A 26,350-nucleotide genomic window follows, 5' to 3' on the forward strand; every position below is an offset into this window, starting at 1 on the left:
GGAAAACCAGTAGCGGAAATGTTGAGTAGTTCAGAGAACCCACAAATACCACCTCTGACTGGTTCTGTCCCCATCTATTCCCTGCCTCCCGAGTCCCAGCTGATTGGCTGGCTCTTACTTTTGTTGCCCTGCACAGGAGAACGGAGCTGGAAAGCAGGCTAAGTGGGTTGGGGAGGCAATGGGATTTTACAGTAACCTTCCCCACACCCACCAAGCCACGCCCACAGAACTGGTAGTAAAAAAATTTGAATCCCACCACTGATCAGGATATGCTTTAATATTGCTTATTTGGCTGATTTCAACATCCTCTTGAAGCCTGAAGGAGTGGGGGAGGATAGAAGAAGAATCTTGACTTCTAGTCCAAAAGCATATAAACATATTACAAGTTGACTATAAAATAACACCATGCTGCTTCCCTTCTGCCCGCTAATCTCTGTTCAGCTAATGTGCTTTGTTTTGTTACTATTTTGTAGTAAGTACAACACGATCCATTCGGAGCTTAAACATTCTGTTAAGACATCCGCCAGCTTCTCAGAAGCGAAGCTGTTATGACCCCTTTACTAGCAGGCTGTCCTTGGGAAAACTCAGCAGAACAAGCTGCCCAGGGAATGAATGACAGAGCGACGGGGGCAAGGAGGGACTTTTAAGCAGCCTTCCTTTGTGTGAGAACAAAGTGTTAAAACAGGAATTGTATCAGATCGCCACCCCCCCACCTCCCCCCAAGGATGAGTCCTTCCTTTCAGCTTCATTCAGGTCGAAATTGACAAAAATATATGCTATTCGTCAGGATCCAGTTTTGGTCACCACACTATAAAACAGATGTTGAAACTCTAGAAAAAGTACAGAGAAGAGCAACCAGGATGATTAGGGGATTGAAGACTAAAACGTATTAAAAATGGTTACGGGAACTGGGCCTGGCTAGTCTACTGAAGAGAAGGACCAGGGGAGACATGATACCAGTCTTCCAATATTTTAGGGGCTGCCACAGAGAGGAAGGGGTCAAGCTATTTAATAAAGCATCTGTAGGCCAGGCAAGGAATAATGGATGGAAATTGAACAAGGAGAGATTTAACCTGGAAACAAGGAGAAACTTTCTGACAGTGAGAACAATCAACCAATGGAACAGCTTGCCCTCGGAAGTTGTGGGAGCGCCATCACTTGAGACCTTCAAGAAGAGACTGGACTGCCATTTGTCAGGAATGGTGTAGGGTCTCCCGCTTGGGCGGGGGGTTGGACTAGATGACCTACAAGGTCCCTTCCAACTCTGATTATCTGTTATCTGTTATCTGATAAGGATGCCAGTTCAGTCATTAGGTTTGATGGTTGGCCATTTTTCTGTGTGTAGGCCGTACACTTTTCATTCTTTTAAAGGGGGATGCATTTACAGGTATCGTTATTCGCTCCAAGCATTCATGGATTTAAAAAAACAAAAAACCACGGTGAGTTTTGTAAAGACAATGCTATCTGTAACCAGCTACAATGGAGCAAAACTGAAAAGGGGCAGAAGGATGTTGTGACGCAAATCCTGTTTTTGGGGAGTTTTCATCCCAGGGTCTGGCACAGATGTGCACGTTAAGCATTACGATGCATGTTTAATTTCCTGTCTCTCCTGGTCTCACCTGAGGACATCCAGATCGACAGAGTTGCAAAGGTGGAACGGGGATTATAGGAAAGGAAAACGACAGCTCAGACAGATCACTGAGTTCAAGTGCAGCAAGAGGACAACAAGTTCTCTTCCTTTGCTGTTTCTACTATTCCAGGGATGTCATGTCTCTCCCTAACCTACCTGTTACAGGTCTACAACCTCTATCAATATGGCAGTCTCCTTCTTTTTACCTTTCCAGCTCTAAAGAGCAGATTTTTTGATGCAGAAACGATGGAATACTGATAAGGATTTCAAAACTTTGCCTTACAGCACAGCTAAACTCTACCCCCCTTGGTGTGAGAGAGAAAATGGGGGGCGGGGAGAGACAAAGAAGCTAAAGGGGGATAGCAGTAGAAACAAGTGAAATTGGGGACTGGTTTGCAGAGAGTGCAGGGCCTGGAATAACAAGTACACAAAGGGGCCTGGTGAGGATGTGATGGAATAGAGAGAATGGGACACAATTTCTTATTCTGAATGGAACAAGAGGCTCATTGTGGCTTCATTTCGGGGGAGGGGGGGAGGGAGGGTGGAGATGATGGGAGATGAATGAGAGATGGGAGAGAACCACCAGAGGCTTGAAAGAAACAGAGAAACCAATAATATTCAGACAGTAAATGTCTGGAGGGGGTGGATATTGAGGAACTGAGCTTTGTAGCTTTTCTCTTAGAGAAGGAACCGTAGAATTCCCACGAAAGTCACTTTTGCTGTGACTTAGCTGCCAATTGATACATACACCTTGCATTTGCTCAGTTTCTTCTAGCCTGCGTTGCTAAATTAACCAGGAATTTAATCTTACCCTATTGACTGAACCAAAGTGATTGAACCGTTGCTTTATAAAACCAAAAGAAAATCTTGTTATGCATGACTGGCTTGTAAAAGAATGCCAGAATCCAAGAAGCTGAGCTTGGCTGAGTGTGATAGATTTATGCATGCATTTAGGAGCATTGTCTTGTGTGTGACCCTTATTTGTGAAATAATTACCTTGGCAAGGGATTAGCGTGTCCTTCCTTCATCTAAAGTCAAGACTTCTTTTTCAATTGAGCTCAGCTGCTAGTGACTTCATGGCCATTCCCATCTAACTGTCTTGGCAGCAGTATGGAAATGGTGTCATTGCCTTTTTCCAACAAGCCTTTTCCATTTTCCAGTCTAGGCCAAAGCCCTGGGATCCTCTGGAGAACTCCCATTCAAATACTAACTAGATCTGAGCCCAAACAAAATTGACCAGGTGCTGCCAGCTGGCTGATCCCCAATCTATTACTCGCCATTGTTTTAGACCGTAGTTCCCATTTTCTTTGATCATTGTCCTTAATGATGTTGGGGACTCACAGATGACTTAAAAATTAGGTAATTTTGGATGGAGAAAGGTATCTTTGATAGCTCTTGAAGTACAGGTAGTCCTTGACTTACAATCATTCATTTACATGGCTGTTTGAAATGACAATGTCACTGACTTCACATAACCGGTGCAGCATTCCCAAGATCACATGATCAAAATCCGGGCGCTTGGAAATTAGTGTCTTGTAATTGTCATTTGCAATTATTCCCATCTGGCTTCTGACAAAGCAAAATCAGTGGGGGGAGCCGGATTTACTTATTTATTTAATATATATATTTATTAATACAGATAAAAAAGAGCAACATGTTCAAAATCCATATATATGGCGTGTTGCCTGGTTACATTTTTTGGAGTAATATTTAGGAAGCCGGATTTATTTAATGACCCTGCGATTCACTTAATGGTGGTTTGCTTAACAACCATTGCAAAAAAAAGGTCATAAAATCGAGTGCGGCTCACTTAACAACTGCCTTGCTTTGCAATGGAAATTCTGGACCCAACTGCAGTTGTAAGTTAAGGATTACCTCTAATAGAATAACAGAATTGGAAGGGATCTTGAAGGTCTTCTAGTCCAACCCCCTGCTCAAGCAGGAGACCCTATACCCTTTCAGACAAACAGCTGTGCAACCTCTTCTTAAAAGCCCCCAGTGTTGGAGTGCACACAATGGTTGGTTGGTTCAGATGAGCTTTTCTGCATCTTAGCGACTTGAAGACTACATCTCCCAGAATTCCTCAGCCAGTATTTGGGGATTCTGGGAGTTGAAATCCAACACTGCTTAAGAGTAACCTTCCCTAAATTCATGTCCTTTAGATGTGCTGGGAATACAACTCCGAGAATTCTCTGGCTAATATGTCTCTGCTTGTGCTATTTAAGAATTATGGGAGGTGCCGCCTGAAACATCTGGAGGCCATTAGTTTAGAGAAGGCTGTTTTAGACATGGGAAATGGGGCATAAAAATCTTTCTATCTGAAAAGGGCGAGAAGGCTGTCTAATAGGTGAAATGGGGCTACCATGACCTAAGACTGAAAGTAAAATTATGCTGGAGAGAGTAGGGATATGCGGCCACCAGGTGGGATCTTACCAACTCCTCAAGCCACTTGATCCAGAGTATTAAACAGTCCAGAGTATTGAAGACTGCAATACAGGTAATCCTCACCTTACGACCCCAATTGAGCCCAAAAGTTCCATTGCTAAGCAAGACAGTCATTAAGTGAGTTTTACCCAATTTAACAATCTTTCTTGCTGCAGTTGTTAAGTGAATCACTGCATTTGTTAAGTTAGTAACACAGTTAAGTGAATCCTGCTTCCCCGAGACATTGCAACTGTCCCAAATACATGCCAGTTGCTAAGTGCCTAGATTTTGATCAGGCGACCACGGGGATGCTGAAACAGTCATAAGTGTAAAATGTCGCTTTTTTCAGTGCTATTGCAACTTTGAACCATCACTAAATGAATGGTTGTACATCAAGGACTACCTATATAGCTCTCTTTACATCCGTCAGAAATTACTTTAAAGCAGAACCAAGCTGGGCATTACAAACGCATCTTGAGGATTAAACCAGTCGGTTTTCCTAACTCTGAACCTGTTTCAATGCTTGGGGGCCTATTCAATAGAAAATGACATTTCTAGCCTAGAAATGACAGCTATTACGGAATGGGGTCTTCCTTTACCAGCAGATGATAACCGCAGCCACACAGCTCCAGGTGACACAGCAAACCCTTTGTGTCTTTGTCTCCTCCTCATCTTCATTACTGCAGCAGCAAAAACGGATCAGGTAGACACAGATGAGAACAAGACTGATGGCAAAGCACAAACCCGAGACACTGGCCAGAAACAGAAGTGCCTAAAGAATGAATAGAGATTTAAAAAATAATAATAAAACTAAGCAGCCAGAAGTTTTCAGCATATAGGTTAGTGTAAGAAAATATAGGTAGTCCCCTACTTACAACCACAATCCACTATTACTATCCACTATTGATCTCACCCCATTCCTGAAAGGTCTGTAAGGGGCGTGCATAAGTGCACAATCATGCCTACTATCCCTGTCCTGTTGTCGGCATTTATTCGTACCTATTTCCTGTATTCTTACTCATGTTTATACTTATATCTATTATCTTATAAACAATTGACAAATCAAATAAATAATAATAATAAACAATGGAGCACCCAAAATTTCTGTTGCTAAGTGAGATGTTTGTTAAGTGAATTTTGCCCTGTTGTATGACCTGTCTTGCCACAGTAGTTAAGTGAATTATTGCTGTTGTTAAGTTAGTAACATGGTCGTTAAACGAATCAGGCTTCCCTTTCGATATTGCTTGCCAGAAGGTTGCAAAAGGGGATCACACGACCCTGGGACATTGCAACCGTCATAAATATGAGTCAGTTGCCATGCATCTGGATTGTGATCACGTGACCATGGGGATGCTGGAAAGGTCGTAAGTGTGAAAAATGATCATAAATCATTCTTTTCCATGCTGTTGTAACTTTGAACAGTCGCTAAATGAATTGTTGTAAGTGGAGGATTATCTGTAAGGTGCAACATTGTACACCCGTGTTCTCCTTATTAACACAAATGCTCCATGTCTCCTTTCTTTCTCTGTCATGTTTCTAGTTGTGATGAATAAGGAGAAAGGTTTGACAGCATGTAGGTAGAATCTATTTTTAGGACCATTTTTTTCATTATAGCTGTTTTGAGATTTCTTCTTGTTGACAAGCAATGATTGAAAGATTTTAGAAGACACTGTCAAACACCGATAAGGAAACAGCACTAGAGTTCTTGTAGGTCAAAGCTGTCCAGTATTGATGTTCAAAAGACATTGTGTAGCTTCTCTGTTTTTCCTTCCTTATTTTTTTTTACATGGTTAAAAATAAAAGATGGTGAGAAAACATGGCTAGCTTTGAAAAGAAGACAACATTCCCCCCCCCTCCCAAATTCTGGGAAATGAATGTACCACTAGAAGCATAAGGAGAAAGCTGTGGGCAACTTTCAAAGCATTTGGACAAAATGCAGCTGCTTTAATGTTTCAAAAAGAGAAGCTTTTGTGCTTTCTGAAGTGTCTTTTGCAAAAGATTTACACAGACCTATTGTTCTATGAAACTTTTATCTGGGAAAACTGTTGCAAACCTGGTACCCTCCTGATGTGGTCTCCATCAACATGCCTCCTTTGCACATATCCATTAGCCCTTCCTATCTCTTACTTCATTCCCTCCCATGAAACTGTTTGCACAACATTTCCCTCTTTTTGGACACAGAGTAGAAAAGAGGGTGGAAAAAACAGAGGCTAAATCATATTCCAATAGCCTTTGCCATGCTTCTAGTATTTCTAAGTTACAATCCAGAGAAATGAAGGGAAAGCTTGTTTTGCATTTATAAAGGTAGTCCTTGAGTTACAATTGTTATAACGGCACTGAAAAAAGTGACTTGTGACTGTTTTTCACACTTACGACCATTGCAGCATCCCGGTAGTCACATGATCAAAGTTTGGATGCCTGCCAACCAACTTATATTTATGATAGTTGCAGAGTCCCAGGTCACATGATCATGTTTTGCGATATTCTGACAAACAAAGTCAATGGGGAAGCCAGAATCACTTAACAACCATTTACTAATTTAACAACTGCGGTGGTTCATTTAGCAACTATGGCAAGAAAGGTCATAAAATTAGGCAAAACTCACTTAACAACTGTCTCGCTTAGCAACAGAAATCTGGGGCTCAATTGAGATTGTAAATTGAAGACTATATGTACTACTATTAAGGATTTTATTGCTTATTTAAATAAGACTCTATATTTGTTTTGCTCACCTTGTCTAGTTTTGATTTCAAAATTAAAGATAACTTATAAAAATTCATACCCAGGCCTGAGCACAAAAGATTTCTTAAGAATATTTGACGAATATGTTCAAATCTATGGCTTCCTGCAAATCTTCATTGCTTTATGGATTTTGGAGAAATTATTGAGCTTCCCAGTCATTATCGTTTAGCTTTAAAAACATTCAATCTACTGCGAGCCAATTGTTACAACAATAATATATGTTCCTCAGTCCTCCCTCCGTGGGGTCTTTGGTGATCTCTAAGCTTGGTGGTTTTCTTTCAGACGTTTCATTACCAAACTAGATAACATCATCAGTGTTAGATGATGTCAGTTCTAGCACTGATGTTACCTAAAGAAAACCACCAAGCTCAGAGAGCATGAAGGACCATATTTCAAATCCTGAACGACAAATGTTCTCTTCTATCAATCCAACCTCCATTTTTTTCTCTCTTTCTATAAAGGCTGGTTCATGCCATGACCTTTGTGGATGTCATTTGCCCCTTTCTCTGCCCTGGGAGACGCCTGTGCCTTCGTTTATTGTCCTCCTCCATTTTTTTATTATTTTTTATTTTTGGAATTTATTCCTGTGCAATCCGGTTAAGGCCAATAGGAAGCCCGTGTAGCCTGCCAGATATTGTGCTAAAGTCTTCTGGCCAGCAGTCCTACCAGTAAATCAGGATAAGAAATACTGGAAACTGGAGTTCAGCAAAACCGAAAGATCACAGGCCCACACGCATTATGAAAGGGTACAATAGAGTAATAGTACTAATAAAAACAACAGAATTCAGAGGAAGCTTCAGTCCCATTTCCTCTCAACTTGACAATGAGCCAAAATAAAACAGAACTAGGCTTCCTTTTTAGTAAACACACTCTGTGTCCCTGCTTTCTATTCAAACTCAGAATTTGAGTGTTTGGAAAAACAAAGGCTTGAATATTTTAAAGTAGCACAGAATACAAACAGTCTTGCATTGTTTTAATCCTGGCTGTACAGACTTCTCCAGATACCCCAAAACAACCTCTGTTTATATATTTAGGGTCCTGGATTGGTTTACAACTTCTGTGCACAGGTTCTTCAATCCTTGATGTCTGGAGAAGGTGTTTAACAAACATACAGACCATATACAGGTAGTCCTCGACGTACAACAGTTCGTTTAGTGACCGTCCAAAGTTACAACGGCACTGAAAAAAAGTGACCTATGACCATTTTTCACATCTACGATCTTTGCAACATTCCCATGGTCCACGTGATTTACATTCAGATGCTTGACAACTGACTCATATTTATGACGGTTGGCGTGTCCTGGGGTCATGTGACCACCTTTTGCGACCGTCTGACAAACAAAAGCAATGGGAAAGCCAGGCTCACTTAACAACCGAGTTACTAATTTAACAATTGCAGTGATTCACTAACAAATTTGGCAAGAAAACTCGTAAAATGGGACAAAACTCACAACACGTTTCTCACAAACAGAAATTTGGGGCTGAATTGGGGTGGTAAGTCAAGGGCTACTTGTAAATATTGATATATTTTTCCCTCATATTTTTCTTCCTTCTCCTTTCTCATCCAGTTATTTGACAGTTTTTCCAGCTGAGGTCCCAACTCAGAATACAGCAGGTTCCAAGCACCATCCTGATGTCTGATATTGCCCGAAGCCATAAGTTCTGGGCATGAGTAAGAGTGTTTATTTTGCTTCATGCGCCCTCTCTCTTTACCTCTCCCTCTGACAAACAGATTACAGGCAATCTGACAATTTGCCTGGGCTGAGACTCTACAATCTGTGCCGACAGCAGCTGGCACAGGCAGGGAGTGGCTGGTGGTGGAGTCTGTTACTAGCTTTTCAAGACATTTTCAAAACATTTTCAATCACAAGAGCTCATCCAGCATCTATTCAAGGCTCACACAAGCAGCCATCCATTTCACCCAGAGCTGATGTACCGCTTCACACACAGGTACTTACCATCTTCTCTTCCTGCAGATGCTATTCATCCAAAGTGCATTAGCCTTTGTCTAACCGCAAACTATCCACATATCAACCAGATATGCCATCTATAACACACCCGGTTCATTGTCAGATAAGTCCTCTTCTCAACTCTAAAATCTTTCACTGCTGCCTCATATCTATCTTGCAAAACATTGGACAGCCAAATTAGACTGAATGCATCAACTTTAGCACTTACACAGGGCAAAGAGGTTTATAACTACAGGGCAAAAAATACAATTAAAAAAATGACAAAGCTTAGATATTTCTAGGAGAACCCAGATCCAAAACAAATGCACTAAATCTCACCACTGTGGGTCAATCAATGAGAATAAAACTGGTAGGAACCCTTGGGGTCTTCCAGTCCAACCCCCTGCTCAAACATCCTATACCATTTCAGACAAGTGGCTAAGCATTCTCTTCTTAAAAAAACTCCAGTTATGAAACACACACAACTTTTGGAGGCAAGCTGTTCCACTTGTTAATTGTTCTTATTGTTAAGGAGTTGCACCTTAATTCTAGGTTGCTTCTGTCCTTAGATTAGTTTCCATCCATTGTTTCTTGTCTTGCCCTCTGATGCTTTGGAAAATAAGTCGACCCCCCCCCCCCACCGCCTTTTTTGTGGCAGCCACTTATAGGTGGTGCAATCCTGCTAGTAATGATGTGGCTCCAGAATTAGTAGTGTTTAAAATAGAACCATTTTCCTAAGGGTTGTCATTTGCATATATATAGGATTTCAGCTTTCCCACAAACACATACTTAGTGTGCAACAGACATAAAATCAATATATCTGGAGGGCAAGAAGAAATGGAAGGTCTGTTTTTAGGTGATATCTCTCAAGTTGTGTCCATGTAGGTGTTTCTTGTATTCTTACAAGGTGGTCTTTTAGAAGTGGAGCAATGTAGGCCAATATTTCTCAACCTTGGCCACTGGAAGATTGTGGACTTTAGTTCCCAGAATTCCCCAGCCAATGGCTGGCTTGGGAATTCTGGAAGTTGAGGTCCACATATTTTCCATTGGCCAAGGTTGAGAAATATTGGCTTACATTGCTCCATCTCTGAAAGATTCACCTCATAACAACACAAGAAAAGCCTTGCCGGATCAAAACATATATTTTCTTTTTTCTGACAGAAACTAGGCAGGTGCTGATGGAAGCTTCGCAAGCAGGACATGAGCCATATTTTTTTGTGTTGTCCAGCAACTGGAATTGAGAGGCATCTATTACTACTGGATGTAATGTGTGGCCGTCATGCTTAATAGCTTCTAGAAGCATTATTCTCCTTGAATTTGTTAACAAGCACCTGCCCATCACTTAAGATATCTTTTGGAAGGCCTTCTTTTGAAACATTAATAGTCTTCTGATAAAATGGAATGCCACAAATATTTACATCATAATAAATTTGTTAGCTCCACGGAAGTCACCAGACATTTTATTGCTTATGCTGCAACATTTGGAAGATAGTTATCTTTCTGGAAATTCTGCTAAAGCATGTTCATCTTTTAAAAAACATATTTTAAGTGCCATGGGAAGTCCTTTCAGTGCTTCCAGGCATTTCCTTGTTTATTCATTAGATTTTTATTCATTGAATACACCACCATCTCGTTCATTCTCCCACCACCCCACCCCATATTCTGTGAGATAGATTTGATTGACAGGGTGCCAGATTTCTTTGAAATACATTTTGCTTCATTTTAAATGATTTTGCTTCATTTTAAATGATAGCTGAAAACAATTGTATTGACCAGAGTTTATTAGAAATTTTAACCCTGAGTTAATTTATGTGCAATTTTAAAAAGTTGCGATCATTTGTGTTTTAAACTGGTTTTATTCTAAATTTGTTTTAAAGATCATTTCTTTACTTGTCTATTTGATTTTTTTTTTTTTTAAAAAAAAAAAAAAGCAGGACAAAGAACTCATATAAAAAAAATTCCAGCCTTCATTTCCTTTTCATCTAACCAGTGGCACTGAATTAAATAAAAAAGAGCCATTTCCAAATTTGACCTGCAAACACTGAAAAATCATTATGAGCCACGGTGGTGCAGTGGTTAGAGTGTAGGCTACTTCTGATGACTGCTGGCTGACTGCAATTTCGCAGTTCAAATCCCACCAGGCTCAAGGATGGCTCAGCCTTCCCTCCTTCCGAGGTGGGTAAAATGAGGACCCAGATTGATGGGGGCAATAGGCTGACTCTTTAAACCACTTAGAGAGGGCTGTAAAGCACTGTGAAGCGGTATATAAGTGTAAGTGCTTTTGCTATTATTTAACATTGAGTCAGCCTTTATTTTTTTGCCTACTCATTTTTACAGGGCTGTGATGATTAGGCAGAAAAAAATGCATTATTCTAAATTATTCAAAGGAAAACAATGTAATAATACCAGGATATGATAGCGCTACGATATTTGGGTGGCAAGCCTTGGATAACCTTTAGATGGCAGCAAAGAGATGCTGAACACGGCAATATTTGCTGCTAGCTTATGGTCATCTGGATATCTGCAGATATAATAGTACTAAATAAGCTGAAGAGGAAAGCATTTTTTAAAGAGATCAGCTAGGTTAAAATGGAACTGAATGGGTGACTCCTGAGAAGAATATATCAGGTTTTAGTTGGCCAGGGTTCATTTGTATGTTTTTAATACCAAGTGGTTCTGAAAAATAATAAATATTGGGCAAAGACATCCTATGAATGTTTAGTATACTTTTATCTTACAAATAGCTTCCTTCTATCTGGCGCTGGGAAGAAGGGCATCCATGACGACCCAGAATTTGGGGGGCAATATGCTGACTCTGTAAACTGCTTAGAGAGGGCTGCAAAGCACCGTGAAGCAGTATAAGACTATTGCTATTGCTATCCAATGCAATATTGGAGATAAGCTTGAATTCAAGGCTAAGATGTTTAGAGTAGGTTGCTACCAAAAATGAATCTTTGGGTTCTCTCCCTGTCATTTGAGTCTTATCCACCTCTCTTGCATACACATATCATCAGCAAATTGGATCAGCTGCAGCTGTGAGGCTTGGCCTGACCTATATATCAGAACGAGCAAGCTGAACTCCTTGCTAGCTGTGATAAGGGAAACAACTCCCACAAACATCCTCCTCCTCACCCACAGACCATGATGGTGGTGTGCAGTTTCAGAATTACTCACAACTTTCCCCCCCGCAGCTGAGCAAGAGACATTTCTCCAAATTGTTCTATTTCCCATGATCTTGGCTTCAACTCTCTGTGCCCTTTCTGTAATCACACACAATATTTACTTTTTCTTGGCCCCGAATAATCACATTTCCTCTGCTGGTAGAGACTTCTGTCTTACAAGAGAATGAATTTCACATATGGAAAAGTTGAGGAGAAAGATGAACCAACAGTGGGAAATCCAAGATGAGAAAGGTCTTGAATTATAAATGTCTATGGAGATTCGCAGTCATGATTGTCTCAAAGATGCTTTTTCCAAAGGCAACTGGTCTTTCTTTGTTTTTTTCTTGAATACATTTTGCTTTTCATCCAAGAAGTTTCATCGGTTCTGGCAGAGTGGTGGTGGTGGGAGGGGGAGGCTGGGAAGATCAATTCTGAAGGTTGAAGGGTGGGTAGGAATGGAAGGATCGTATTTATTTGCAGTTCTCTGGCTGTTAACACTCCCTCTGGGAGCCATTGAAGCCACTCAGGATCAACTTAATCAGAGTACAAATGGATGCAGAATCTTTTTGGAACTGCTAAAAGGGGGTATCTTATCTCTCCCCCTCTGTGGGAGATGGTGGTTCAATTTTAACCTAGATCAGGGTTGCCCAACCCCTGGGCTGCAGCCCATTACTGGGCTGAGGGAAGATTGGAACCGGGCCACATAAACAACAAGCGAGCTCACACACGAGCATCTGCACTTGTGCAAGCAGTGTGCGTGCATGTGCTTGCCAGCCACTTGTGTGGAACCATCCCCTCTAGCCCTTCCCTGCTGGTTCACAAAGCCAGAAAGGTTGGGGAATGCTGACCTAGGTGGCCTCTTTTACCTCTCTTTCAAACCAATAATCCTCCCTATCCAGAATGTGGACTTTGATTAATACTCTGAACAGAATTATACTTTGCCTCTTCAAAGAATGAGAAGGAAGCACCGGGATACACCTCCTTTTGATTCTTTTAGGAATAAAGGCATGATCTGTATTTTGGAGGAAGGGCAAGCTCAGGTGAGAAACTGAAAGTGTCTCATTCAAATCAGAAAGGAAAGCCAAAATTGCCCCATGTCTTAAAACATAGCGGTATCTTAAGGTACGGTACATAGCCAAGAAAAGTTTTAGCTATCACAGGAAGCTACAGTATAGTTTGTTTCTTTCCTAAGTTGTGATTTGTGGTTTACTATTTTGTTCAAATGCAGCGACTCCAATTGGAATCTGTAATTTATGACTTAGTCTGCTATGGGAAACCAGCCAACTCTGGTCTAATTATACTCGGTTTAATGTGTGAAATCAGTCATAAAGTTGGTTTGGTTTTGACTTGGCTCACTATATACAAATTTGTAAAGTGGGTTGGGGGAAGCTATACTGATATTAGAATAACTAAGGACAATGTTAAGCTGCCTCAAGGATGGGGTGGAGTGAGATTAAGGCACCATTTTAGTAGGGGGGAAAAGAGCTGCAAGAAGTGTTTGTGGCAGGGAAAGCATGGCAAAAGCCCTCAGCCAAAGAGAAATAAACCAAATAATGCTCACCATATTATTTCCACCATCTGCCATTCCCATCCTAGCTGACTGTATCATTCTTCTGATATATAACTAGTTGATTTCATTTGTTTGTCTTAAAAAAACATAGCCAAAACTCATATCTTCTAATCCTAATTTCTCTGATTGTAGGAACCTACTTTTATTATTAATGGGGTGTCAATGATGCACTCTCCATTTTTCAAAAGTTCACTCAAGACAGAGTGGAGCAAGTTAGATTCAAGGAGAAAAGATCCTTTGGAATATGAAGCATTGTTCCTATAACCTATGGAGGCCATTCTTTTTCCATGGTGCTTATATATTTTCCTAAGCTCATCCTACCACCCTTCACAGCTTTGGCCCAATCCATGTTTGGTGCAAAGATTGTTGAAATATGCTAAGTGGGCATTTCCATGGAGTTTGAACCACTCCTTTCTCTTCAAGTCCAAGCTGATGTCCACCTGTGTCTCCAGGCTTCCGGAGTGAAAGCTTTAAACTCTGCAGAAGAGATTGGACAATCATTTGTCTGAAATGGTGTAGGACAGAGTTCCCTAACCTTTCCAGCTTTGTGGACTAAGTGGGAGGAGGGGATGATGCCATGCAAGTGGTGGCAGGTCCATTTTTGTGAGTGGCACTCAAACGCGCCCACTGCTGCTAAAAAATGGAGTGCGTGTGCATGCACTTACCTACCGCTTGTGCAAGGGGGGGGGGATGCACGCATGTGCTTGACCCCTGCTTTGGGCAGCCAGTTTTAAACAGTTCACAGCCCTGTAGTTGGCTGAGCCCCGTGGTATAAGGCTTTGTGCTTGAATAGGGGGGTTGGATAAGATCTCCAAACTCCCTTCCAACTCTGTTATTCAGATCCTTCAAGCTTCCCTTTTGCTCTTCAAAGCATCTGTATTCCTTTCCAAAACGAGCAGTAACCTCCACCACTTTTGAAGTAAATGTGGCTCTTAACATGACTCCCAAAGTCAAGGAGGTAGCCTTGGTTCAAAGCATGTGAGAATCAGGATTCCTTTTGGTGACAATTTCGTGCCACAGTATTATAGCAAGGAGACATCTTGTCAGCCCTGGGAATCTCAAGTCTATGTATTAAATTGCAAAACTTGTGAGAACGGAAGACTCTTTTCTAAGCAGAAATATTTTTATAGGCAATTTCTGCTAGTGCGCCTCTAAATTAAAACTTCTCTCTTGAGCATCTACTGCATGCAAAATGCAATTGTCTAAGGATTTGTACTGAATAAAGTATCCACAGCTATGAAGAACATGTAAACTTATATTCCATATAAAACTTGGTTCTCTTACAATAAGTATGCCCTGCCCTAATGAATATAGTCCTTGAACATATACGTTTAAGCTAGACAGCTTTTAAAAAACTATATCTTTTTTGTTTTTACCAGTTCCTTGGGGGAAGCATAAATTGGGGAAATTCTTTCCTCCCACCAATTTCCGGACATCTGGATGATTCTTTGAACAGATTTACAACTGATCCTAATCTGTGTGTGTGTGTGTGTGTGTGTGTGTGTGTGTGCTTTTTTTTTTTTTTTTTTACAATACAGTTCCTTGATTTGAAGTTCCTTTATGGCAACAACACATACTTCTCTTAGCAGTATTTAGCTAAATTAGGGTTTCTCAACCTTGAAACTTTAATTCCCAGAATCCCCCAACCAGCATAACTGGGGAATTCTGAGGGTTGAAGTCTACACTTCTTAAAGTTGCCATGATTGAGAAACGCTGCACTAAATAAAACAGATGAGACAGTACATCATAAAAGTAGTCTGGAGTAGGGGGGCTTATATTGTGGGAAAATAGCATCAGAGAACAGGTTAAAGCAGGTATTGTGTACCCCATGACTGAATCAACTATCATCCTGACAGAATAGACCATCTGGATTTCTTTGCCCTTGATCAGATCGAGATCCATCTCAAACAGCATTCTTTCTAACCAGCCTAACAGACAACAAATAATATAGAATTCATAAACTTGGCCAGGGATTAACAATGGACTGCAATTTCCTTGCAATTAGCCCATGTTCTAAATGTGGATTTTTAGAATCAGCATATTAAGGATAATCTGCAGCAAAATGATCGCTTTTACAGTAGGAACAGGTAGATTAGAGGTTAGCAAAGGAATCTAAATGAGATATAGTCACATGGTGCCAACCTGTGTTCTAGGCTTAGCAGGACGTCATAGGTTCCTCCTTATATCTATGCCATCCTATAAGTTTGGGTAAGTTTCCTGGCCAGTGCAACAACATTCCCAAGCAGTATTATAATGGGGTTTCTTGAAACCACTATTTCAATGGTGCGACAGTTTCAAGAGGAAGTTCTATATAAATATTTTAAACGTCCTATAAAAACCAAGGGTGTCTAGTATGTAGGCCTGACTGACACATCACATTACAGGTGTCCTCAATTTACAACTGTAACGGAGCTTGCCCCTTACAATCATATATTGTGTCACCTTTGTGGCTTGGTGGCTCAACTGGGGTGTGGAGAGGGGAACTGGGCCATGCAAGCAATGAGCTGACACGCATCCACACTCCAGCCACTCACTCAGCCCAATTGTGACTAGGCCACAGCCCAGTAGAGGGCCACGGCCCAGTAGAGGGCCACGGCCCAGGGGGTTGGGTACTCCTGATGTAATCAGTCTGATTTCGTGACCTTTTTGTGGTGGTTGTTAAGTAAACACTACAGTTGTTTAGTAGTTTTTACTACCGGTTCTGTGGGTGTGGTTTGGTGGGTGTGGCAGGGGAAGGATACTGTAAAATCTCCAGTTACAGGGGGAATTTGCTGGTTCTCTGAACTACTCAAAATTTCCACTACCAGTTCTCCAGAACTGGTCAGAACCTGTTGAATTCCACCTCTGGGACACTGTAAATAACCACAAATCCTGGCTGATTGCAAAATGCTTGACATGCTGTCAGGTGACTGGGGAGGGAAGCCATCAGGACTTCAGAATTGGGTCATAAGTATGCCCAAGGAGGACCATGATAACTTTGAACAGTCATTAAGCAACTGGTCATAATTAGAGGACTATCTGTATGTCATAACATACGCCTTGTCTATTTCTGGCATTCTAACTGAATGCGTGATTTCTGAACTGTGATCTATAGCTTAGCATTCTGCATTCAATTGCAGTTTAAGTAAACCATGGCTTGGTTCAATGGAAGAATACAGGCAACGAATCACTCAGCTGCATTATGTGAAATATAAACATCAGATCTCACCAGGTCAACCTTTTAAATTATCCACAATGCCATTGAATGAGAGTGTGTGTTGGAGAACAGCCTGGGCACTGTACAGATTTAATTGGCTAGACAAGAACTGCGTCAAAGAGGGGGCAGAGAGAGCAGATGGGCAGTTGGATTCTCCTTGCTGCCCACCGAGGAGCCGCCAGGACTACTGCAGCCCCCCTGCAGCAGGGCTTAGTAGCGGGAGATTGAAAGATAATCCAACCCTTGCTTACTGGAGTCACAATGAGGTATTAATTAAAGTTCTAAGAAATCTGCGCCAATGAACCATGCAATAGCCAGAAGATGTAAAGGGAGCTGTGAAGAGATGCCAGGTAAAAAGCTATATCTAGGATGTTTTAAAGAACTGTTTCAAACAAAGGTTTGTGGCACGGAAGAAGAAAAAGAGTTCTGTTTAAATCTCCCTGTTCAGTGTCTCCAAAAAGTAGATTAGAAAAGGACAGCCCACGTATCATAGGATAGGAAATCTCAATTTTTTAAAACGGAATTACCCAACGTTGAGTTGAAAATGTTAACATAGCCTGCACATTTCATATCTATTTCAAATACAGGGAGCCCTCAACTTACAACTGTTTGTTTAGTGACTGTTCGATGTTACACCAGCACTGAAAAAAGTGACTTATGAGCGGTCCTCACACTTACAACGGTCTCAGCAACCCCATGGTCACGTGGCCAAAATTTGGGTGCTTGGCAACTAGCCTGTTGCAACGTCCCAGGGTCATGTGGTCACCATTTACAATTGATTTATGACAATCAAAGTCAATAAAGGAAGCCGGATTTGCTTCATGACTGCACAATTCACTTAACAAATGCATTGGTTCGCTTAGCAGCCATAGCAGAGCTCATAAAATTTCATGTGACTCACTTAACGACCATAAAAAAAACAGTTGTGATTTAACTTGACAACTACCTCGCTTAGCTATCGAAATTCTGGTCGCAATTGGTGTTGTAAGTCAAAGACTATTTGTGTGAAATTTTGTGGTATTCATGGTGCTTTTTAAGCAATGAGGAAGTGAGAAAAAAAACACACCCTAAAATGAAACAGGAGTCTGGTAATTGGGCTTGGATGTGATGATGGACCTCAACACCGTATGTGTCTGGAAAGTTGAAAATCCGGTTACGATTCTAAAAACAAGGTAATAACAACTAGGACTGAGAAAAAAACAGCTCTTCCCTTACATTGTTGCTACACAAATGTAGTAGGTTTTTTTTTTTCAATTCAATGTCCTCGGGTTATGTTAGATTTTAATTACAGATATTCCTCGTGTGTGGATGGCCTGAAAGGGCTGTGCTATGGTGGCATGGAGGGATTGCTTTTCCTCCTCCTCTTCTCCTTCCTCTCTGCCCTTTCTGTTGTGAACTAAAGAAATGTATTTAATAAAGATTCATTTGCATAGCAGGATTGTAATCCTGCACTTCCTATCGGCCCATATAATGGCAAGTTATGATTGGTTCATTCCGAGCAATCTGATTGGCTGTTGGCGGGCCGCACCAAGATTCAAACGCTATAACGCTATCCATTGGTTATCCGGATAGCAGCTTACTCTATAAAAGAGTGACTGCTAGCCGGGGGTTTTTGTCTCTGTTATGCTTGTGAATAAAGAGCTGAAGTTCACGGTTTACAGTCTGGTCTCCGTTCATTAAACCCATGCCTCAAACTTAACACTTTCCTTCACCACAGCAGTCTGTAGTCTGCCCCGGGCTTGGAAGAGGTTCCAGAACAGGTGAGTGTTGATATCCAGTGTGTGAGAATTGTGAGCCTCCGTTCTAGGCAGGCAGAAACTGCACCAGATTAGGCAAAAAGAAATGGTATCCTGTTCAAACACACTGATGGTAGTTGCTGTAGATATGAATAACCACAGTCCTCAGGATCTGTATCAATGCCCAAGCCTTGAAGGCAGGGCCACAGGCTTCTCCAAAATCAGCCACCACATTGTAGCTTTTAATATAACCAGAGGAAGGAACTATGAAGTACAGGTAGTCCTTGACTTACGACCACAATTGAGCCCAAAACGTATGTTGCTAAGTGAGACGTTTGTTTGCCCCATTTTACCACCTTCCTTGCCACAGTTTTTAAGTGAATCATCGCAGTTGTTAAGTTAGTAACATAGTTGTCCAGTGAATCTGGATTTCCCATTGGCTTTGCTTGTTAGAAAGTGGTAAAAGGGGATCACACGACTCCAGGACATTAGGTCATAAGTATGAACCAGTTGCCAAGCAGCTGAATCCTGATCGCCTGACCGTGGCAAAGGTCATAAGTGTGAAAAATGGTCGCAAGTCACTTTTTTTCAGTACAGTTGTAACTTCAAACAGTCATTAATTGAACTGTTGTAAGTCGAGGATTATCTGTATTGTAATGTCTACCCTTCGTAGCTAATTTGAAAAAACCTAAGTTAAGGATTGCTTTTTTAAACTCAAGGAAAACTATCCTAAATAGTTTAAATAGAACTTTGATTCCGTTGCAGGGTGTTCAGTCTATACTCAGCACATTTTGGAGATGGATCCCTACCAAGTATTCTTCTTTATGGGTCATCCAAGATTTTAATTACAGATATTCCTTGTGTGTGGTCTAGGGGAAGAAAATGGTTTCCACCCCTCAAGGGGTGGACATTTTCTTATTTATTTTATTTTATTTATTTTATTTGTCAGTCAAAGATAATATGAATAAGTATAAACATGAGTAAGAATACAAGAAATCGGTATGAATAAATGGGGACAAAAGGACAGGGACGGGAGGCACGATTGTGCACTTATGCACGCCCCTTACAGACCTCTTTGGAGTGGGGTGAGGTCAATAGAGGTTAGTTTGAGGTTAAAGGAGTGGAGGGTTAGAGGATGTAACAACAGAGCCAAGTAGTGCATTCCAGGCATTGACCACTCTGTTGCTGAAGTTGTACTTTCTGCAATCAAGTTTGGAGTGGTTAACATTGAGTTTGTATCTGTTGTGTGCTCTTGTATTGTTGTGGTTGAAGCTGAAGTAGTCATTGACTGGTAGTCTTCCCCTAGATCAGTCTTTCAGTGGGATTAATGTTCTCTTTTTTTAAAAGAGCATTACTAGAGAAAGTATGCCAATAATTATTAGATTAGTAAGTGCTCAATTTACAATCACAATTGAGCCCAAAATTTTCATTGCTGAGCAAGGCAGTGATTAAATGAGTTTTGCCTTATTGTACAAGATTTTTTTTGCCACCGTTGTTAAGCAAGTCACTCTAGTCGTTAAATGGATCATGTAGTCATTAAGCAAATCTGGCTTCCTCCGTTGACTTTGCTTATTGGAAGTAGCGGGGAAGGTTATAAATGGTGATCACGTGACCCCCCCCAAAAGTGCAACCATCATAAATACCTGCCAGTTGCCAAGTGCCTGAATTTTGATCACGTGACTGTGAGGATGCTCCAAGGGTTGTAACATGAAAAGCGGTCATAAGTGACTTTTTTCAGCGCCATTGAACAGTCACTAAATTAATGGTTGCAAGTCGAGGACAACTGTGCATTTCATTTTTTTTCATGTCTTATTTGGATTATGTACAGGTAGTCCTCAAGTTATAACTGCCACCAGAGTCATAAATTGCTATGGTCGTAAAGCAGAACAGTCACATGATTGATTTGATTTTTACGACCTTTTTGTGGTGTTGTTATATGAATGCCATGGTCATTAAGTGAACCAATGGTTCTTTATGACTGTGGTTTTGCTAAAAAAAGAAGTAAATGTTGGTTTTCATCAAATTATCATAAAATATGGTCACATGACTGCGGGACACTGCCAAGGGCAGCAAATGTGGCCATGTTGCCAACACCTAAAATGTGGTCATGTGACTGGGGGGGGGGCAACTGTCAGAATGCTGAATCCAAATCATAAATATCTGCAGGAAGTCCACTGTACCTTTGGAAGTCAGTAAGTGACTGGTCATAAGTCAAGGACTACAACTACCAGCCCTTGATTTTAATCGTGACTCATAGTGCAAGCTCTGTATCTTTGGAGCAGGCCTGCAACATGAAATGTAGACAAGGCAAGGGACTTGTGTTGTGACTGTGACATTGCAACTCTGCTTACATCACTCAATCCCCACCCCCCAGCAACCTGGAATTAGTTAATCAATATAATAAATAAATAAGGAAAACTTTCACACCGGCACAATAGGAAAATAACAGAGATGGTAAGTTCTCTCTCTGCTGTCCATCAATCTTTTGCAAAACAAAAACAAAAAAAACCCCAACAAAATAAGAACACACACGCGTGCAAGATATTGTTTTCTAAGAATGTGCATGCCAAGACATAGCCTATAGCCCTTTTGATTTTGCTATGCAAATAAGAGCTGTCCTGATTGAAAGGAAATGCGTCTGCCTCTTCCAGCTGGAACTGGAAGGTAAGACCAATGGCGGGGGAGGGAAATGCACCCGGGGGAGCTTGCTGACGTTGGTGGGAAAGTCGGTTCCATATTCCAGAGCTACAGTAGTCACAGGACTGGCCTTTTGGTCATCCCAGAGCAGCTGTTCCTCCACCTGGGTGCACCGGCCTGCCATGGACTGGAGGAGCTGCTCCGGGATGACCAAAGGGCCAGTCCTGTGACTACTGTAGCTCTGGAATATGGAACCGACTTCCCACCAATGTCAGCAAGCCACCGTCAGTCAAAATTCATATTAGTGATCTGCAGGATTTAAAATTATGAATTTGGTGGTCCCTGAGGACCCCTGATATAGAATCTCTTGCTTGAGTAGGGGAATTGGACTAGAAGACCTCCAAGGTCCCTTGCAGCTCTGTTCTGATTGATTGATTGAACCCTCTTGCCCATTTCACAGACAACACTGATTTAATGAACCACGATCCACTCCGGAAGTTTTTCAGACAATTTCCTTTCCATTCAAGATTACACTCTGAAAACACTTCCCCAGCACTTGTAGCAATTCTTTGCATTTAAATAAAAAAAGAACTATTTCATTCAGTATTTTTCTTAGCTTCTGCTGCCTAGAAAAGCTTTATAAACTACATGTACATTAGGAAATACACAGTGCAGCAAAGCAGATTAGTGGTAGCATCTCACTTCCTTGCTAAATACCTACCTGTGTCTGCCGATACTTTCAAAAATTCAAATAAATTAATTCAGCAACTGGGTTAAACGGATTGCAGGCTCCAACTATCACACCTGAACAAAGCCTTGAGGAATTCTAGCACAAAGCTAGTCTAACAATTTATATCCCCAGCTCTACGATACTCCTTCTCGAATGCAACTCTTTTAAAGGAGAGGCTAATTCCATGGGATGTACAGTGGTACTTTGGTATTCAACTGCTTTGAAACTCATCAAATTTTTTTACTCAATTTATTTGATGTGAAAATTTTGTACCAATACAGGTAAACCTCAACTTACAATCAAAATTGAGCCCAAAATTCATGTGGCTAAGTGAGGCATTTGTTAAGTGAGTTTTGCCCTGTTTTGCGACACTTCCTGTCCCAGTTGTTAAGTGAATCTGGCTTCCCCATTGACTTTGCTTTTAAGAAGGTCACAAAAAGTGATCACATGATCCCGGGATACGGCAACTGTCCCGTTGATATGAACCAGTTTCCAAACATCTGAATCTGGTCAAGTGACCATGAGGATGCCGCAATGGTGACTGTGAAAAATGATCATGTTTCATTGCATTATAATTTTGAATGGTCACTAAATGAACTTTTATAAGTCAAGGACTCATCAATCTCTTTGGTACTCATCAATCTCTTTGGTACTCAATGCACAAGCTAGAACCTGTCGGTGTTGGCTGCCTTGTGATTCAGTAAATTATTCCTTATGGAAAAAAATATTTCATACTTATCATTTTTGGTATTCTGTGCCTCCCGGAACCAATTAACGAGGAATACCAAGGTACCACTGTAGTTATTTTGCTTGTTGGATCTCTTATCATGTTGCCTCTTCCAGTAATAAGCTGGTCAAATTCAAGCTGGTCAGGAAAATATTGAAGTCTAAGTATTCCACCCTACACTAGCTTGACAAAGCTGGAGCTCATCATAACAAGGCCAATTTTTAATTATGGATTCAAACTGTGGTGGTTGTTGTTTTAAGAACAACAACATGGTCACTTGATCAAGATTCAGATATGTTTGAAAACTGGTTCGTATCAATGAAATAGAGAAGGAATAGGAAGCATTATCAACTTAGAATAGGCCAGTGTTCTCAATCTTGCAGGCTTAAGATGTGTGGATTTCAGCTCCCAGTACACATATCTTAAAGTCCACATATCTCAAGGCTGAGAAACACTGGCCTGGGCCTAACAATTCACGGTGGTTTATTCAACCGTTGCCCATTTTGTTAGTTAAAAACATCTATGAAAAATTGTCAGTGAACAAATGAAGCTGTCTGAAAGGACCATTGATGACTACACTCTATATATTCAGCCCACCCGTTCATAAACGTTGTGAAAACCCTTAGGAAAAGCTAATCATTTTTATAAAGGCTTTTTGTCACAATCCTCTAGCCTTGTTTGTAGAAACCAAGTATTATGGCAGTAGAGAGTCTACCCTTCCAAGAGAGAGAAAATGATCTGGCAACATTCAATTCACACGCTGAATAGTTGCATAGAAAACAACTCAACCAAATTTTCAATCAGTGGGTTGAATTGTTCACACTGGCCTCAGTACACTTTATGTCCCCAATTTCCCTTTGGTCAATTTCAACAAATAAGTCTCCACTATTTGGTTTATCACTGGCCATATTCTTGTCTGAACTCAAGAAGTCTACCTGCTTGCTTTTTTTATTCTCACAACTTTCTTGTAAGATACTTACAGAGATGATTGAAGGGGAAACACCATTTACAGTACAGAAGAATAAAACCACCAAAAGATGACAGTGGGGCAAGCTTATTTACTTTTAATTAATTATAAGGCTGGAATGGGGACCACAGATCTCATCACAATGGCATAATTTGGAAGCCCAGAGCTCCAAATTATGTCCATGTCATTTGTATTAAAAAGGACATCCAACAGCAGATTGTGAAAACAACTCAGATTTGGGGAAGCAGATACTGTCATTCCAGCACTTACAGCTATATTAAAGAGCCCAAATTAAGAGTATTTGTTGATTTTTAATTTGGAATATCTAAAGTTAAAGCATGTTTAATAGAGATGCCATTATAATTTCAGATGATGCATCTGTGAGGTTTATTGCTCAAGCTGGTGTCCCTTCTTTGAATGATCTATGCATATATTTTTGCTGAATTATATGTACCAGTATTTTAAGAAGCAGAAATATTAATTCATGTGCATCACAGAAAAAGTGGCATGAATTGGCCACAGCTACATTTTAAAACGAGAAATCTAAAGAATTGTTCTTATCTTATGCATACCACCTATATCTGGAGCTATATAAACCTTTGTCCTCTGCTAAACAGAAACTTAAATAAACCATATCAGAACTGCCCACGGGAAGGAGAATATATATATATATATGTATGTATATATACATACATACACACATACACACGTGTGTGTGTGTGTGTGTGTATAAAATCTTTATATTATATATATATCTATATCTTTATTTTCATATATATATTACCTTGAAGATATTATTTTTGGAACATCACATGGGAAGGTATAAATGGATTCCATTCATCAATCAACTTTTTTTTTTTAAAGGCACTTGTGTTCTAAATTGTATAATTCAAATTGTTTGTCAATGGTTGTTTTTAGCTTGGCTGTTTTTTGCTTGGCTGTTCTGTTTTGTTTAGGCTTCTAATTGTTTTAATTTAGTATTTCATTTTGAAAGCCACTCAATGTCTGCTGGAGTGGGCTGTTATAATAAAAGTAAGGCAATAAGAACAGAAGATGAGACTCCTGTTTACAGGGCAAGCTTATTCATCATACTTTATTAAATTGTCATTTTGATTAAATCTATGAAATTGGAAAACTCCAGGTACTTACAGTTTTAAAAACTGATTGGCATAAAAAGTATATTGGGGGTTCTATCTCCCATGGAAAGTCCACAAGGAAGATTTTTCAAATAAGACCCTATCTTTTTGTTTTTGATGAGGCTGGGCAAAATCTCTACCATCTATTCTCATTGTAGAGCTCATTGCTTGATCAAAACAAATGCTATGATGCTAACAGCTAAGTCAGAGGTGACTATGTAAATATCTATCACCCCTTCCCACCTGGTCTGGTCTACCCAATCCTGTTCCGCCTAGCGTACATAATCACGTAGGTAGGCAGGACTCTTATGGGTGCGACTGGACCTGCGCAGTTCAGTCATCAGCTGGTCTTCGAGTTGTTCGGATGGACCTGTCTCTTCTCCTGCCTCCTCCAATGGAAACTCCTGGAACCTTCTCATTAGGGCAGCCATTTTACCTCCACTAGATGCTGCCCTTTCGCTATCTCCCCAGGCCTGTTCCTGCTTTTGTGTGTCTGGTAAGTGTCTATTAATTCTGTTCAGTGTTTTTGATGTTATTCTTAGCTGCTGAGATTGTGTCTCACTATCCGCTAGAGCCTGTTCTGTGTTATTTCTTGTTTGGGTGGGGTCTCCCCCTTCCTCTCTGGGTGTATTGCGTCTGTGTGAAGGGTTTCCCCCTTTTTCTCTATTTATGTCCGTGTTCCTCGTTGCCCCTCGGGTTCTTAGTTGAGCTATGTGTTGTCTCCAGCATCGGCCATCTGTTGTAACAACCCTGTAAGAACAGGCCCCCGTTACTTGGGCCACCTTCACCGGGACCCATAGAGGTTCCCCTGTTAGATTTTTTGTGTAAATTGGATCGTCCGTTTGGAATGTCCGGAATTTGCTGGATGAATCTAGTGATCTGTCTGGGTTGTATGTGGGATGCAATCTGTCTAAAAGTGATCTCAACTTTCTTCCCATGAGTAGTTTGGTAGGGCTTTTATTTGTTGTTGCACTGGGTGTTATGTGCTGTATACTTAATAATTTATCTATTTTCGCTTGCATGTCTCCTGGCCCCGTTTCTGGAAGGTTTCTTTTGTGTATTGGACCATATGTTCCACTTGTCCATTTGTCGACGGATGTCCAGGTGCCGATAGGGCATGCCGTATCCTGTTCTGTGCTAGAAAACCCTCAAAATGTGTGGTCGTAAATTGGGGTCCATTGTCGGATACAAGTGTGTAGCAGTCCATGTGTGGCAAATAGTTTCCTTAGATTTCTAATGACTGCCTCTGTTGTCGTGGTCTGCATGATGCTGACTTCCAGCCATTTAGAATATGCATCCACTATGATCAAAAAATGTGTGTCCCTTTACTGGCCCCACAAAATCAATATGTACCCTTGACCATGGTCCCCTTGGTGTTTCCCACTCATGGTTGGGTGCTGTGGGGGATGCTGGTCAGTTTTCCTGGCAAACCTGGCAGGTGGAAACCCATGCCTCAATTTCTTTATCCATCCCTGGCCACCACACATAACTCCTTGCTAGAGATTTCATTTTAACTATCCCTGGATGCCCTACATGCAACATTTCCATTATATCATCCCTTAAACTGACCGGAATATTACTCAATCCCCCCACAGTATGCACCCTTTCATTATTGATAGTTCCGTTTGTCTGTTCCTGAATGGTTTAGTTTCATCAGCTTTTTTCCTCTCAGGCCACCCTCTTCCCAGCCAGCTCAAAATGCACGCCAGAGTTCTGTCTGTAGCTGTTGGTCTCATGATATCGGT

The 26,350-nt window shown here is 40.9% G+C and overlaps 1 protein-coding gene across 1 annotated transcript in view; it reads right to left on the reverse strand.

The window, feature by feature from the left end:
- TTYH1 (tweety family member 1) overlaps window positions 1-26,350 on the reverse strand; it is a 91,821-nt gene that overhangs the window by 55,375 nt on the left and 10,096 nt on the right. The window contains 1 exon segment of the mRNA XM_026677437.2: window positions 4,654-4,826. Within this exon segment, the coding sequence (XP_026533222.2) occupies window positions 4,654-4,826 (173 nt within the window).

The sequence above is a fragment of the Notechis scutatus genome, chromosome Z (genome assembly GCF_049901735.1).
Source record: "Notechis scutatus isolate UNSWTSFEM ecotype Mainland chromosome Z, rNotScu1.2, whole genome shotgun sequence".
In the NCBI taxonomy this organism is placed as follows: domain Eukaryota; kingdom Metazoa; phylum Chordata; class Lepidosauria; order Squamata; family Elapidae; genus Notechis; species Notechis scutatus.